Source organism: Phyllobates terribilis, unplaced genomic scaffold (assembly GCF_046119375.1).
Source record: "Phyllobates terribilis strain yellow unplaced genomic scaffold, ASM4611937v1 Scaffold_1__5_contigs__length_1240528914, whole genome shotgun sequence".
Lineage (NCBI taxonomy): Eukaryota > Metazoa > Chordata > Amphibia > Anura > Dendrobatidae > Phyllobates > Phyllobates terribilis.
In genome coordinates, this window is record NW_027362761.1 from 9,533,648 (window position 1) to 9,548,884 (window position 15,237).

At 42.4% G+C, this 15,237-nt stretch overlaps 1 protein-coding gene across 8 annotated transcripts in view; it reads right to left on the reverse strand.

The window, feature by feature from the left end:
* The window catches only part of HMG20B (high mobility group 20B), a 228,317-nt gene that overhangs the window by 148,322 nt on the left and 64,758 nt on the right, over nucleotides 1-15,237 (reverse strand). For all 8 annotated transcript variants that reach the window (XM_073653829.1, XM_073653741.1, XM_073654084.1 and 5 more), the window contains one exon: nucleotides 4,711-4,831. In XM_073653829.1, coding sequence (XP_073509930.1) covers nucleotides 4,711-4,831 — 121 coding nt within the window. The remainder of the gene's footprint in view (nucleotides 1-4,710; nucleotides 4,832-15,237) is intronic.

The following is a 15,237-nucleotide window of genomic DNA, read 5'->3' on the forward strand; positions in this document are numbered from 1 at the left end:
ATGTGGTAAAGGGGCACAATGAGACTCAATCGCCCGGGGCCCATGAGAACCTGGAGCCAGCCATGCCCTTTACAACCTTAGATGTACAGGTACGTCCAAGGTCGTGCCCCTGCCTTTGATGCGCACTACGACACTAAGCCTGCATATTTCCCCGCACTTGATGGCTAATTTAATCAGCCATCAAGTGCCTCTAACAGCTGCAGGTGGATCAGAGATCCACTGACTGCAACATTTAACATGTGCTGGCTGGAAGCACGTCACAAGTCTCGCCCATCGGCGCACAGCAATCACATGAACGCCGAGGGTCTGCTGAAGACCCCCATGCCTGTGTCTATAAATCTATTAACACTGGCTCGTGGCCAAAGTTCATAGAAGATCGTGATTTTTGCTATACATAGCAGTACAGGTGACTAGATCATCGCAACTTTAAGTATCCTAAGGGAACTATTGAGGTCAGTAAAAAAAAAAAATATTTAAAAAAAAAAAATAAAAATTCATTCTGCCCCATTGAAAATAAAGCAATTAAAAAAATAAGTAAATAAAAATATTTGGTATCACTGCATTCAGAAATGTCCGATCTGCTAAAAAAAAAAAGTAAGTTAATCTGATCGGTAAACGGCTTAACGAGAGAGAAAAAAAAAATTGAAAAGCCAGAATTATGTTTATTTTGGCCGCCTCAAGAGTGCAATAAAATGTAATAAAGGGCGAACAATACATTGTATGCACTTCAAAATGGTATCAATGAAAATGTCAGCTCAGAGCGCAAAAAAAATAAGCCCTCCCCCGGCTCCAGATCGCGAAAAATGGAGATGCTACATTTTCAAGTACACTAAATGGTAAAATCAATGGTGTCATTCAATAGTACAACTTATCCCACACAAAAAACAAGCCCTCATAAGCCTATGTTGATGGAAAAATAAAAAAAGTTATGGCTCTGGGAAGCAGGAGAGGAAAAAATGAAAATGCAAAAATCGAAAGATCATGAAGGGGTTAAAGGCTGAAAAAGAACAGCAGACTGCCTTTTTTGCATCTTGCAAAAAAAAGAAAGAAAAAAAAATGTGCACAAAAGTATGTCAAAGGATACCAATTTGACATGCGTTTGTATGAACATAAAATGTGTTTTTTTACAGTACAAAAGGCATATAAAAAACACTGCAAAAACATGTGAAACAGGCCTAAGTGAGACAAAGGTTCCTGAGAGGCCTAAGTTTTATTTCTTTAAGCCCCCGTCTCACATAGCGAGATCGCTGCTGTGTCACGGTTTTGGTGACAAAACAGCGACCTCACCAGCAATGACGCTATGTGTGACACTTTGCAGCGATCAGGCCCCTGCTGTGAGGTCGCTGATCGCTGCAAAGTGTCCTGGACCATTTTTTGGTCGCTGCTCTCCCGCTGGTCAGCACACATCGCTGTGTGTGACCAGCAGGAGCAGCGATCACGCTGGTAACTATGGTAAACATCGGGTTACTAGGGGCACACGCGCACCTAGTAACCCGTTGTTTATCATGGTTACGAGCCTGCTAAAGTGAGCGGTAACCTTCCGCTCACTGTAGCAGAGTGGTAACCATGATAAACAATGGGTTACTAGGTGCGCGTGTGCCCCTAGTAACCCGATGTTTATCATGGTTACCAGCCTGCTCCTGCCTGTTTGACAGCTCAACAGCGACCACATAGCGACGCAGCAACGATCCCTGACAGGTCGTATCGTTGTCGGGATCGCTGCAGCGTCGCTAAGTGTGACGGGGCCTTTAGTGTATATAATTGAGGGGATAACAACTAGATCTATATGGTGTGTGAATAAAATGGAATGTGGTAGAAGAAGTCCACATCAACATGAGTAAGAGTGCCTAGTGCACCAGAAAACATGTAGATGTACCTATTTGTGGACTAATCATACATGTGGAGATGTTTAAATCATACAAAAGTTAAAGATTTTATACCTTTGAGCTTCTACCACATTCTGATCTTAATCTTCAGTGGCAGCAATGTTAATTCCATGCCACAGAAGAACTAGGCAACCATAGTGAGCTAGTTTTTTTCCTTTTTCCAGTGTGACTGGAATGCAGTGTGCCAACGAATGATTATCAGAATGTAGTAAAACATGCTAACTACAAGATATGACATTGTGATTATTTGTTCCCATATTGGTGGCAAAGAACATATATGGAACAAAACAGTTCTTTGATCATAAGGTTAAATGTAAATTTGGAGTCCCATAAAAGGGGTCTTAAAGAGAAGTATGGCTCAGGGGAAAAAAATGTATTCAGGGAGTGGTAACTGGAGGAGATATCCCAGGAGAATGTGAACAAAAAAAGGGATGATATCCAGCTTCCAGGTATCCAAAGTTTATTCAATAAAAACTCTCATATTAAAAAAGCTCAATGGTAGATCAGATGAGGTGACCAATGGTACAGAGTGATGCATTTCAAATGCACTCAGGAGTTTTTTCTCAAAGCTCAAACCCCTCGTTTAATGAAAGAAAAACCCACAATGGTCACAGAAATAACTTGAATCTGACAAAAGCAATAATAAATTAAAAATCTATGAAAATGAACAAATGAAAGTCAGTCATTGCTTTTCAACCCGGCTTCCACAGAATTTAAAAAAAAAATAAACTCATGAAATAGGCCTGGACAGAAATGATGGTCCTCTTAACTTAATATTTTGGTGAACAACCTTTTGAGGCAATCACTGCAATCAAATGATTACTGTAACTGTCAATGAGACTTCTGCACCTCTCAACAGGTATTTTGGCCCACTCCTCATGAGCAAACTGCTCCAGTTGTCTCGTGTTTGAAGGTTGCCTTTTCCAGTCTGCATGTTTCAGCTGTTTCCAAAGATGCTCAATAGGATTTAGGTCAGGGCTCATAGAAGGCCACTTCAGAATAGTGCAATGTTTTCCTCTTAGTCATTCTTGGATATTTTTAGCTGTGTGTTTTGGGTCATTATCCTGTTGCAAGACCCATGACCTGCAATGGAGACCAAGCTTTCTGACACTGGGCAGCACATTTCTCTCTAGAATCCCTTGATAGTCTTGAGATTTCATTGCACTCTGCACAGATTCAAGACACCCTGCGCCAGATGCAGCAAAGCAGCCCCAGAACACAACAGAGCCTCCTCCATGTTTCACAGTAGGGACAGTGTTCTTTTCTTGATATGCTTCATTTTTCTGCCTGTGAACATAGAGCTGATGTGCCTTGCCTAAAACAACCATTTTTGTCTCATCTGTCCATAGGACATTCTCCCAGAAGCTTTGTGGCTTGTCAACATGTAGTTTGGCAAATTCCAGTCTGGCTTTTTTAGGATTTTTTTTCAACAATGGTGTTCTCCTTGGTCGTCTCCCATGAAGTCCACTTTGGATCAAACAATGAAGGTTGGTGCAATCTGACACTGATGTTCCTTGAGCTTGAAGTTCACCTTTAATCTCTTTAGAAGTTTTCCTGGGCTCCTTTGTTACCATTCGTAATATCCGTCTCTTTGATTTGTCATCAATTTTCCTCCTGCGGCCACGTCCAGGGAGGTTGGTTACAATCTCATGGATCTTACATTTCTGAATAATATGTGCAACTGTAGTCACAGGAACATCAAGCAGCTTGGAGATGGTCTTATAACCTTTACCTTTAACATGCTTGTCTATAATTTTCTTTCTAATCTCCTGAGACAACTCTTTCCTTTGCTTCCTCTGGTCTATGTTGAGTGTGGTACACACCATGTCACCAAACAGTATAGTGAGTATCTGTAGCCCTATATACAGGCCCACTGACTGATTACAAGATTATAGACATCTGTGATGCTTGATTTAACATGTCCTTTTTGTCACATTATTTTCTGGAGTACCATCATTTCTGTCCAGGCCCATTTCATGAGTTTAAGTTTTAAAAAAAAAAAAAATATTCTGTGGAAGCCGGGTTGAAAAGCAATGTCTGACTTTCATTTGTTCATTTTCATAGATTTTTAATTTATTAATACTTTTGTCAGATTCAAGTTATATCTGTGACCATTGTGGGTTTTTCTTTCATTAAACGAGGGGGACCAACAATTTTGACCATGTCTGTATGTATGACGCTTGTCGTTAAGGGGTTAAAGGGGTTGTCTAGGCTTGAGACAAAGTCTGCAGACACCTTGTTATAACCCGAGTGGGTGGGTGGTCGGGTGACTGTATGTATGTGATTTACATACTTGCAGTCACGTGTTGACTAGACTCATTTTGCTGCTGTCAATATATGTGAATTAAGAAAAGCTGGATGTGTGTATCACCAGCTTGCACCATGAGTAACAGGGAATAATGACAGTATGTGCACTAAACGCTTTCACAAATCTGTAGTCAGTCACATACTTTTCTAAGCAACACATTTAAATTCTTCAATTCTACTGTGCCCCAAACAAAATAATAATAATAATAAAAAAAACACCGTTAAACTCACCGGCCGGATGTGGCGCCGTTCCAGCAAATATTGGCATTGTGTCGGACGGCGCTCATGTGACATTATGTCAATAATGTAATGTTAGCGCCGGCAGATAAATCACTGGAATGGCGCTGAGTCTGGTCTGAGTTTGCTTTTATTTATATAAATCACTACAGCTACAGTAGTGGACGGCCTCTTTAATGAAACTACGTAACAAGCTTTCACCACTACTTCTGAAGCAATTTATGAGCGAAATATAAAAAATTAATCAGAAACGTTTTTTGTTTAGCGACTATTTCCCCACCTTTTTTGAACTCCTTCTCCTGAATCTTTTCTGCACACATTTTATATGCTTCAGACTGCTGGTATTCTCGAAGTTCTTTCATGTACTGTTGTTTTTCCTTTTCTGCATCATCCAGATACCTCTAAAACAAAAAAGTATTCATGAAAGTCTGCAAATGTTCTCCACAACACAATCCACACAGGTATTAATTATAGCAAAGAATAAAGGTGCATGTACACTGCCTGCTTTTTGGGAATGCGCATTCCTCGTTTCCTGCTTATCCGGCTGTGTAAACAGGCTGCCAATCACCAAATGAATGAGTAAAACACTCGTTCATTGGGTGAAATGAGTTTCAAGTGTAAGGCAGTCCTAGTCATCATACTGGGGTTACTCGCTTCGCTGCGTCAATCAATGCACACGTGCAATGTCTTTACGTATTTTCTCACAATGCTGCAGTTTATTACTTCATAAGCCACAGTTCGCCGGGTCCAACTCCGTGGCACGCCAACACACATTAACACAATGTTCATGAGCCAAGTGGCACACAGGCCCACTTGTTCCAGGTTACAGCTTATGGCAAGGTAAAAATAGCAATGTTCATATCACAATGTCCATATAGCACAGGGTATTACCTTTGCCGGGTTTAGCTGTCTCAGTCCCTTATGCTTGCCACCACTGTGGCTTTGTGGCTTCCCAGGTAGGGGTCTCTAGCCGTCGTCCCCTCGTAGGCTACTGGTATGTCTTCCACACTTGACATGCAGCCTGCGCCTTTCAGGGTTCCTCAACAAGCCGGCTCTCCCTCAAAGGCCACTGGCATTCACGCACAGGATCCGGGCTCGGCCTTTCAGGCTGCCAGGCTTCACTCTCGGCCTCACTAGGCCTCTCACAAACGGTGTCCCACAGACACGGAGCACAGGCCTCACGCCTCACACCTGTCTCAAATCACCAGGGTTTATATATCCTGTTCACACATACACCCATACTGACAGGACCTTGCTGATGTCACAGTCATGTGATCAGTCAGCTGTGTGTATAGGTCCTGTGTGCTGTCCCAGTCATGTGTACAGACCTTTACTGTGCATACAGGACCTTTGTGATGTCACAGTCATGTGACCAGTCAGTTAAAGGGGAAGGTACATGGTCAGGTAAAACCCATCCTGGACCATTTACAGTAATGCTAGCAAGCTGCTGCTTTACACAAGCTTAAAGTGAATGAGATCACACTGCTACACCTATGGTTCAAACAAGTCGGAAAAATTCCAGCCGGACGGTTTTCGTGACTTACTTGCATATGACCTACCCTATGTGTCGCAATGCAACCCCATTCACTTGTATTGCACTGCAATGTAGTAGCAATGTTTGGCTACACAACCACTGTCAAGGCCAAAGTGATTGTGTAGCCCTAGCCCTATCTTGACAATACTACTTGAAATAAAGGAGATTTCTCCCTTTGTAGTGGAAAGTGTAAAATCCAACAAACTTCTGCTTTTAACTCCTTTAGGACATGAAAATTTTTCATTTTTGTTTTTTCCACCCCTTGCCATAAACTTTTTTTTCCCTTATGCTATGTGCCCACGATGCAGAAATGCTCAGGATTTTTTCCTGAGCTTTTTCTGCATCTCCTTGGCAGAAAAAAAACGCATGCAGATTGTACATGCGGATTGTACATGCGTTTTCCTGCCAGGGACATGAGGAAATGGAGCGTTATTCACTGACATTTCCGCATGCGGATTGACAAGCGCTTTCCAAGCGATTAGCATCACTTGGAAAGTGCTTGTGACAACTAGGTCACACTATATAAATCCATGCAAACTGCATGGATTTATATAGTGTGACCCGAGACAGTGGCAAAATTAAAAAAATAAATATATACTTACCCTCCGATGGCCCGCGCTGGCTTGTTTCGCTCGGTCCCCGCTGCCGGCAGCAGTGAATTGAAAGACCTCCCGACGTCAGCGTCGCGTGACCCGTCACATGACTCCGACGTCAGGGCAGGTCCTTCAATCCACTGCAAAGTGCCGGGAAGCAAGGAGGAGCGCATCGCGGGCCGCCAGAAGGTAAATATACATTTATTTTTTATTTTATTCTTTTTTTTACAGATTTTTTAATGGTACCTGGGTGTGGATGAGACTCTCCTCTCATCTACACCCGGGTACCATCCGCACATTAGAACGCTTGGATTACGCATCTACATATACAGTGATGCGTAATCCATGCGGTCTAATGCAAGTCAATGGCGGCGAAGACGGAGCACTTCCGTAAAATAATTGGTACTGCTGCGTTTTTTTCCGCAATGAACATTGCTGCCCTTCTACCAAAAAAGCTGCAGAAAAGCATTAAAAACGCATCGTGGGCACACAGCCTTAATGTTTTATTTATTTTGTTGATATTGCCATATGAGAGCTTGTTATGTTGGGAAAAAAAATTCCAAGTGCGATTAAAAAAAAACCCTGCAATTCCAACATAATTTTGGGGTTTTCTTAATACAGTGTTCATTCTGAGGTAACAATGACCCGGCAACATGATTATTCAGGTCAATAGGTTTTACAACACCACCAAAGTTATTAAGTTTTTAGGTTTTGGTCGTTTTTGTTTTTTTTATTACTTTACTGGTGAAAAAAACAAAAACAAATGAAATTTGAGAAAAGAAAATTATGTTGCTACTTTCTATGACCAAGATGGAGTAAAAAAAAAAAAAAAGAACAGATAGAGAGAGCTCCCAATGTGATGGAAATAGGCAAATACAGTGACATGTAAAAGTTTGGGCACCCCTGGTCAAAATTACTGTTATTGTGAACAGTTAAGCAAGTTGAAGATGAAATGATTTCTAAAGGGCTAAAGTTAACCACTTCATGCCAGAGCCTGTTCTTGCCTTCGTGACCGGGCCAATTTTTACAATTCTGACCACTGTCACTTTATGAGGTAATTACTCTGGAACGCTTCAACGGATCCCCCTGATTCTGAGAGTGTGTTTTCGTGACATATTGTACTTCATGATAGTGGTAAAATTTCTTCGATATGACTTGCGTTTATTTGTGAAAAAATCGGAAATTTGGCAAAAATGTTGCAATTTTCAAACTTTAAATTTTCATGCCCTTAAATCAGAGAGATACAGTACAGACCAAAAGTTTGGACACACTTTCTCATTTAAAGATTTTTCTGTATTTTCATGACTATGAAAATTGTACATTCACACTGAAGGCATCAAAACTATGAATTAACACTTGTGGAATTATATACTTAACAAAAACGTGTGAAACAACTGAAAATATGTCATATTCTAGGTTCTTCAAAGTAGCCACCTTTTGCTTTGATGACTGCTTTGCACACTCTTGGCATTCTCTTGATGAGCTTCAAGAGGTAGTCACCTGAAATGGTCTTCCAACAATCTTGAACGAGTTCCCAGAGATGCTTAGCACTTGTTGGCCCTTTTGCCTTCACTCTGAGGTCCAGCTCACCCCAAACCATCTCGATTGGGTTCAGGTCTGGTGACTGTGGAGGCCAGGTCATCTGGCGTAGCACCCCATCACTCTCCTTCTTGGTCAAATAGCCCTTACACAGCCTGGAGGTTTGTTTGGGGTCATTGTCCTGTTGAAAAGTAAATGATGGTCCAACTAAACGCAAAGCGGATGGAATAGCATGCCGCTGCAAGACGCTGTGGTAGCCATTCTGGTTCAGTATGCCTTCAATTTTGAATAAATCCCCAACAGTGTCACCAGTAAAGCACCCTCACACCATCACACCTCCTCCTCCATGCTTCACGGTGGTAACCAGGCATGTAGAGTCCATCCGTTCACCTTTTCTGCGTTGCACAAAGACACGATGGTTGTAACCGAAGATCTCAAATTTGGACTCATCAGACCAAAGCACAGATTTCCACTGGTCTACTGTCCATTCTGTTATGATCTGCTACAAGCACTAAGGAAAAACAGGAGATCTGTCCCTACAATAGAACTAAACTGGATCCCTACGATGTAATGGGGAACCTGATCCTGCGATCAGACCCGCTAAAGTCCTAGGCTAGTCTGTACGAAGACCTATAGATGCAAGGGAGGGATCCCTACAAGAACTAGGGACTGGGATAAAGCTGGACACCTCCTAGTAGAAATTGTAGAATTAAAGACAAACACACAACAAAGAACATAGAGGTCAGAAGACCTAGCAAAACTAACAGAGAAAGGTAACAGAGTACCAAGCTAGCTCAAGAGTAGAAAATACAATGAAGTCCAGCAAGGCCAGGAGGGCGGAGCCGGATTAAATAGGCAAAAATGGTCATGTGACCAGCAAACTAGAAAAAACCTAACAGGAGAGTTCTAACAGTACCCCCTCTTCTAAGAGGATCCTCCGGATCCCCTAGGACCGGGCTTATCAGGAAACCTCCTGGGAAACGCTCTGACAAGTCTGGAAGCAGAAACATCATCTGCCCTCACCCATGAGTTATCCTCGGGTCCGAAACCCTTCCAAGCGACGAGATACTGCAAACTCCCTCTATACCGTCTAGAATTTAGGATGCGGGAAATTTCATATTCCCCGTCCTCCACCACCGGAGGAACAGTGGCAGACGCGTCACCAAACGACACATCAGCTTTTTTCAACAGAGAAACATGAAACACCGATTAATCTTCCAGGAGGTAGGAACCTCCAACCTAACAGCAGATTGGTTAACTATCTGAAGCACCTTAAAGGGCCCTACAAACTTGGGACCCAATTTTTTCGAAGGAATTCTCAATCGCAGATTCTTAGAGGACAACCAAACCATGTCACCAATAGCAAACGAAACCTCTTGCCGTTTCCTATCAAAGTACCTCTTAGATTTCTTGTTAGCCTCCTGAAGATTATCACGCACATCCGTCCAAACTCTCTCCAAATCACCGGAAAAACTCTCCTCCTCAGGCACAGCCGATACCAATTTGGAGAATGACCCAAAAGACGGATGTCTCCCAGAACAACAAAAAAAAGGCGAACACCCAGCAGAAGAGGATGTATGGTTGTTAAGAGCAAATTCAGCAAGTGGCAGAAACTCAGACCACCCCTCTTGATTGTCTGCCACAAAGCAACGCAAGAACTGCTCAACATCCTGGTTCTTTCTTTCTGTCTGGCCATTAGACTCAGGATGATATCCGGATGAAAACGACAAATGAACTCCCAACCTGTCACAAAAGGCACGCCAAAAACGAGCCACGAACTGAGGTCCCCTATCAGAAACAATGTCAGTAGGAACGCCATGTAGTCTGACAATTTCCTTGACAAAGGCCTTAGCGAGTGTCTTAGCGCAAGGCAGTTTGATGAAGGGAACCAAGTGACACATCTTGCTAAAACGGTCCACGACCACCCAGATGACTGTGAAACCTTCAGAGGGGGGAAGGTCAGTAATAAAGTCCATAGCCAGATGTGTCCAAGGTGCACTAGGAACCTCCAGAGGGCAAAGCAACCCCGCAGCAGGAGCATGCGAAGACTTAGATCTAGCACACACAGTACATTGACGCACCCACTTAATGACTTCCTTCTGCCATCCAGGCCACTAAAAACTGCGACCCACAAGTCTCTTGGTCTCAGAAATTCCTGGATGACCTGCCAACCGAGACTCATGACACTCAACAAACAAATCTCTCCTAAAGGTCCTAGGCACAAACAACCTCCCATGAGGAGTGTTAGATGGGGCATTCTCCTGAGCTTTAAGAATCTCATCCTCCAAAACGGAGTCCAAAGCAGCAATCACAACACCTTTTTGTAAAATGCTCTCCTCCTCCTCAGCACTGACCATGGGAGAAAAGCTGCGAGACAAAGCATCCGCTTTAACATTCTTGGTACCCGGGATGTAAGTAACGGAAAAATTAAACCGCGAGAAAAAAAGTGCCCACCTAGGCTGACGGGCATTCAAGCGCATGGTAGCATCAAGATAGATCAGATTTTTATGATCAGTGAAAACCTGAATGGGAAATTCAGCACCTTCCAAGAGATGACGCCAGTGTTCAAATGCGAGTTTAATAGCCAGCAATTCCCGATTACCAATATCGTAATTAAGTTCAGTCTCAGAAAATTTTTTTGAAAAAAAGGCACAGGGATGTACTCCATCCTTGCTTTCCTGAGACAACACCACACCAACCCCCACAGAAGAAGCATCAACCTCAACCAAAAACGGCTTAGTCACATCAGGCTGCATAAGGATGGGGGCAGAGGTGAACCTCTCCTTTAGAAACACAAAAGCTTCAATGGCCTCAGAAGTCCACTGAACCGCATTAGCACCTTTCCTAGTGAGATCGGTCAGCGGTTTGACAATAATAGAAACATTTTTTATGAATTTTCTGTAATAATTGGCGAAACCCAAAAACCTCTGTATCGATTTCAAACCAATAGGCCTAGGCCATTCCTGCACAGCTTGAACTTTAATCGGGTCCATCTCAAAACCTTCACTGGAGATAATGTAACCCAAAAAACTAATTCTCTGTACAGCGAACTCACATTTCTCTAGCTTAGCAAAAAGCGAATTGTCCATTAATAACTGTAAAACCTCACGTACGCTCCGCCAATGAGACTCCAGATCAGGCGAATAAATCAGAATGTCATCCAAATACACAAACACATTTTTGCCGATCAAAGGTCTAAGGATGTCATTAATAAGATTCTGAAAAAATGCTGGAGCATTGGTGAGACCAAAAGGCATAACCAGATTCTCAAAATGACCCATAGGAGTGTTAAAAGCAGTCTTCCATTCATCACCCTCCTTCATGCGCAACAAATTGTATGCCCCCCGGAGATCAATTTTAGAGAACCACTTGGCCCCCACTAACTGGTTAAACAAATCAGGAATCAATGGCAGTGGGTAAGGATTGCGTACAGTAATTTTATTAATCTCACGAAAGTCCAGACAAGGACGCAAACCGCCATCTTTTTTTTAAAAAAAAAATCCAACAGCCACAGGAGACTTGGAAGGCCTAATGTGACCGGCGGCCAAGCTTGTCTGTATGTATTCCTCCAAAGCCTTTCTCTCAGGAATAGTAAACGACTTTTAGGAAGAGTCGCTCCAGGGACAAATTCAATGGTACAATCATAGTCTCTATGGGGAGGCAAAATTTGTGACTCCTCCTCAGAAAAAACTCTCCAAAAATCCTGAATAGGTACAGGTAATATCCCCTTTTTCCACCGCAGCAATAAGTCCTTTACAACACTTGTCATAACATTTAGGGCTCCAGGACTTAATTTCATTGGTAGACCAATCCAGTACAGGATTATGCAATTTTAACCAGGGCAACCCCAATATTACTGGAGAAGGCAAATTATTCAATACTACCAAATCCAAATTCTCTTGATGAACACCATTAATAGTGAGGGGAAACTCACAGACCTTGTGAGTAACACTCTTCAAGGGAGAGCCATCAACAGAAACCACAGCAATAGGGGATGATAAAGGTTTAGGTTTTAATGTAAGTTTTTCCAAGAATCCCCCATCAATCACATTCAGAGTAGAACCACAATCCACAAATACCCGAAATTCAATTAATTCTTCCTGAGCAGCGGTAGTAGCAGATAGGAATACCCCCTTAGAATTTAAACAGGCTATACGTGCATAACTGACCATTTTTTTTTCTTTGTTCATACGAAGCACACAGTTCTTAATAAAATGACCAGAATTTCCGCAATAGAAGCACAAACCTTCAGAAAGCCTGCGGTCTTTTTCCTGAGAGCAGGGTGTCATCGCCCCAATCTCCATCGGCTCTCCTTTGTCAGCACAGACCCTCTCAAGACTTTGAGCTGATACGGCAGAGGGGATTTACTCTCATTAACCCTTGCACGCAGTCTCCTGTCCACCCGTATAGCTAATTGCATAGCCTCCTGCAAGTTTCCAGGTGTGGGATAAGCAATCAGCAAATCTTTAACCCTTTCACCTAGCCCCGCAAGAAACAAACTTTTCAAAGCTGAATCGTTCCACCCCACCTGGGCAGACCACCGACGGAAGTGAGAACAATATTTTTCCACATTACCTGATCCCTGCCTCAAACGTCTCAATTCAGACTCAGCAGATGAGACACGATCAGGATCATCGTACAACAAACCCAAAGCAGAAAAAAAAACTATCCACTGATCTAAAGCACGGATCACTAGGTTGGAGAGAAAAAGCCCATCCGTGAGGATCCTTGCGCAAAAGTGACATTATGAACCCTATGCGCTGTGATTCATCACCAGAGGATCCAGGTCTTAAACGAAAATACAATAAACAAGCATTTTTAAAAGAAAAAAAATCTTGTTGTTCACCAAAAAATAGATCAGGCAGACGTACCTTTGGCTCTACAAAATGTGCTCCAGGGCAGCTACTCACGTGTTGTTGGAGCTCGGCCACCTCCAGAGAGAGTCCCTGCAAGCGTTGAGCCAAATCTTGAACCGAGACCATGATGGAAACTGGAGGTCTTTCCTTAGAGAAATTTTTTGGGCTGGACTTACTGTTATGATCTGCTACAAGCACTAAGGAAAGACAGGAGATCTGTCCCTACAATAGAACTAAACTGGATCCCTACGATGTAACGGGGAACCTGATCCAGCGATCAGACCCGCTAAAGTCCTCGGCTAGTCTGTACGAAGACCTATAGATGCAAGGGAGGGATCCCTACAAGAACTAGGGACTGGGATAAAGTTGGACACCTCCTAGCAGAAATTGTAGCAGTAAAGACAAACACACAACAAAGAACATAGAGGTCAGAAGACCTAGCAAAACTAACAGAGAAAGGTAACAGAGTACCAAGCTAGCTCAAGAGTAGAAAATACAATGAAGTCCAGCAAGGCCAGGAGGGCGGAGCCGGATTAAATAGGCAAAAATGGTCATGTGACCAGCAAACTAGAAAAAACCTAACAGGAGAGTTCTAACACATTCCTTGTGTTCTTTAGCCCAAACAAGTCTCTTCTGCTTGTTGCCTGTCCTTAGCAGTGGTTTCCAAGTAGCTATTTTACCATGAAGGCCTGCTGCACAAAGTCTCCTCTTAACAGTTGTTGAAGAGATGTGTCTGCTGCTAGAACGCTGTGTGGCATTGACCTGGACTCTAATCTGAGATGCTGTTAAGCTGCGATTTCTGAGGCTGGTGACTCGGATAAACTTATCCTCAGAAGCAGAGGTGACTCTTGGTCTTCCTTTCCTGGGGCGGTCCTCATGTGAGCCAGTTTCTTTGTAGCGCTTGATGGTTTTTGCAACTGCACTTGGGGACACTTTCAATGTTTTCCCAATTTTTCGGACTAACTGACCTTCATTTCTTAAAGTAATGATGGACACTCATTTTCCTTTACTTAGCTGCTTTTTTCTTGACATAATACAAATTCTCACAGTCTATTCAGTAGGACTATTAGCTGTGTATCCATCAGACTTCTGCACAACACAACTGATGATCCCAAGCCCATTTATAAGGCAAGAAATCCCACTTATTAAACCTGACAGGGCACACCTGTGAAGTGAAAACCATTTCCGGTGACTACCTCTTAAAGCTCATCAAGAGAATGCCAAGAGTGTGCAAAGCAATCATTAACCACTTCGCACCAGAGCCTGTTTTTGCCTTCGTGACCGGGCCAATTTTTTCAATTCTGACCACTGTCACTTTATGAAGTAATTACTCTGGAACGCTTCAATGTATTCCCCTGATTCTGAGACTGTTTTTTCGTGACATATTGTACATCATGATAGTGGTAAAATTTCTTCGATATAACTTGCGTTTATTTGTGAAAAAATCAGAAATTTGGCGAAAATTTTGAAAATTTTGCAATTTTCTAACTTTGAATTTTCATGCCCTTAAATCAGAGAGATATGTCTCACAAAATAGTTAATAAATAACATTTCCCACATGTCTACTTTACATCAGCACAATTTTGGAACCAAAATTTTTTTTTGTTAGGGAGCTATAACGGTTAAAAGTTGACCAGCGATTTCTCAATTTTTCCAACAAAATTTACAAAAACATTTTTTTAGGGACCACATCATATTTGAAGTCACTTTGAGAGGTCTTTATGACAGAAAATACCCAAAAGTGACACCATTCTAAAAACTGCACCCCTCAAGGTGCTCAAAACCACATTCAAGAACTTTATTAACCCTTCAGGTGCTTCACAGGAATTTTTGGAATGTGGAAGAAAAAAATGAACATTTACCTTTTTTACAAAAATGTTACTTAGACCCATTTTTTTTTATTTTCACAGGGGTAACAGGAAAAAATGGACCGTAAATTTTTTTGTGCAATTTCTCTTGAGCGTGCTGATACCCCATATGTGAGGGAAAACCACTGTTTGGGGGCACTGCAGGGTTCGGAAGGGAAGGAGCGCCATTAGACTTTGAATATAAAATTTGTCTGAATAATTAGCAGACGCCATGTTGCATTTGGAGAGCTCCTGATGTGCCTAAACAGTGGAAACCCTCCACAAGTGACACCATTTTGGAAACTAGACCCCTTAGGGAACTTATCTACATGTGTGGTGAGCACCTTGCACCCCCAGGTGCTTCACAGAAGTTTATAATATTGAGCCGTAAAAATAAAATTTTCACATTTTTCCCACAAAAAATGTTTCTCTATCGCT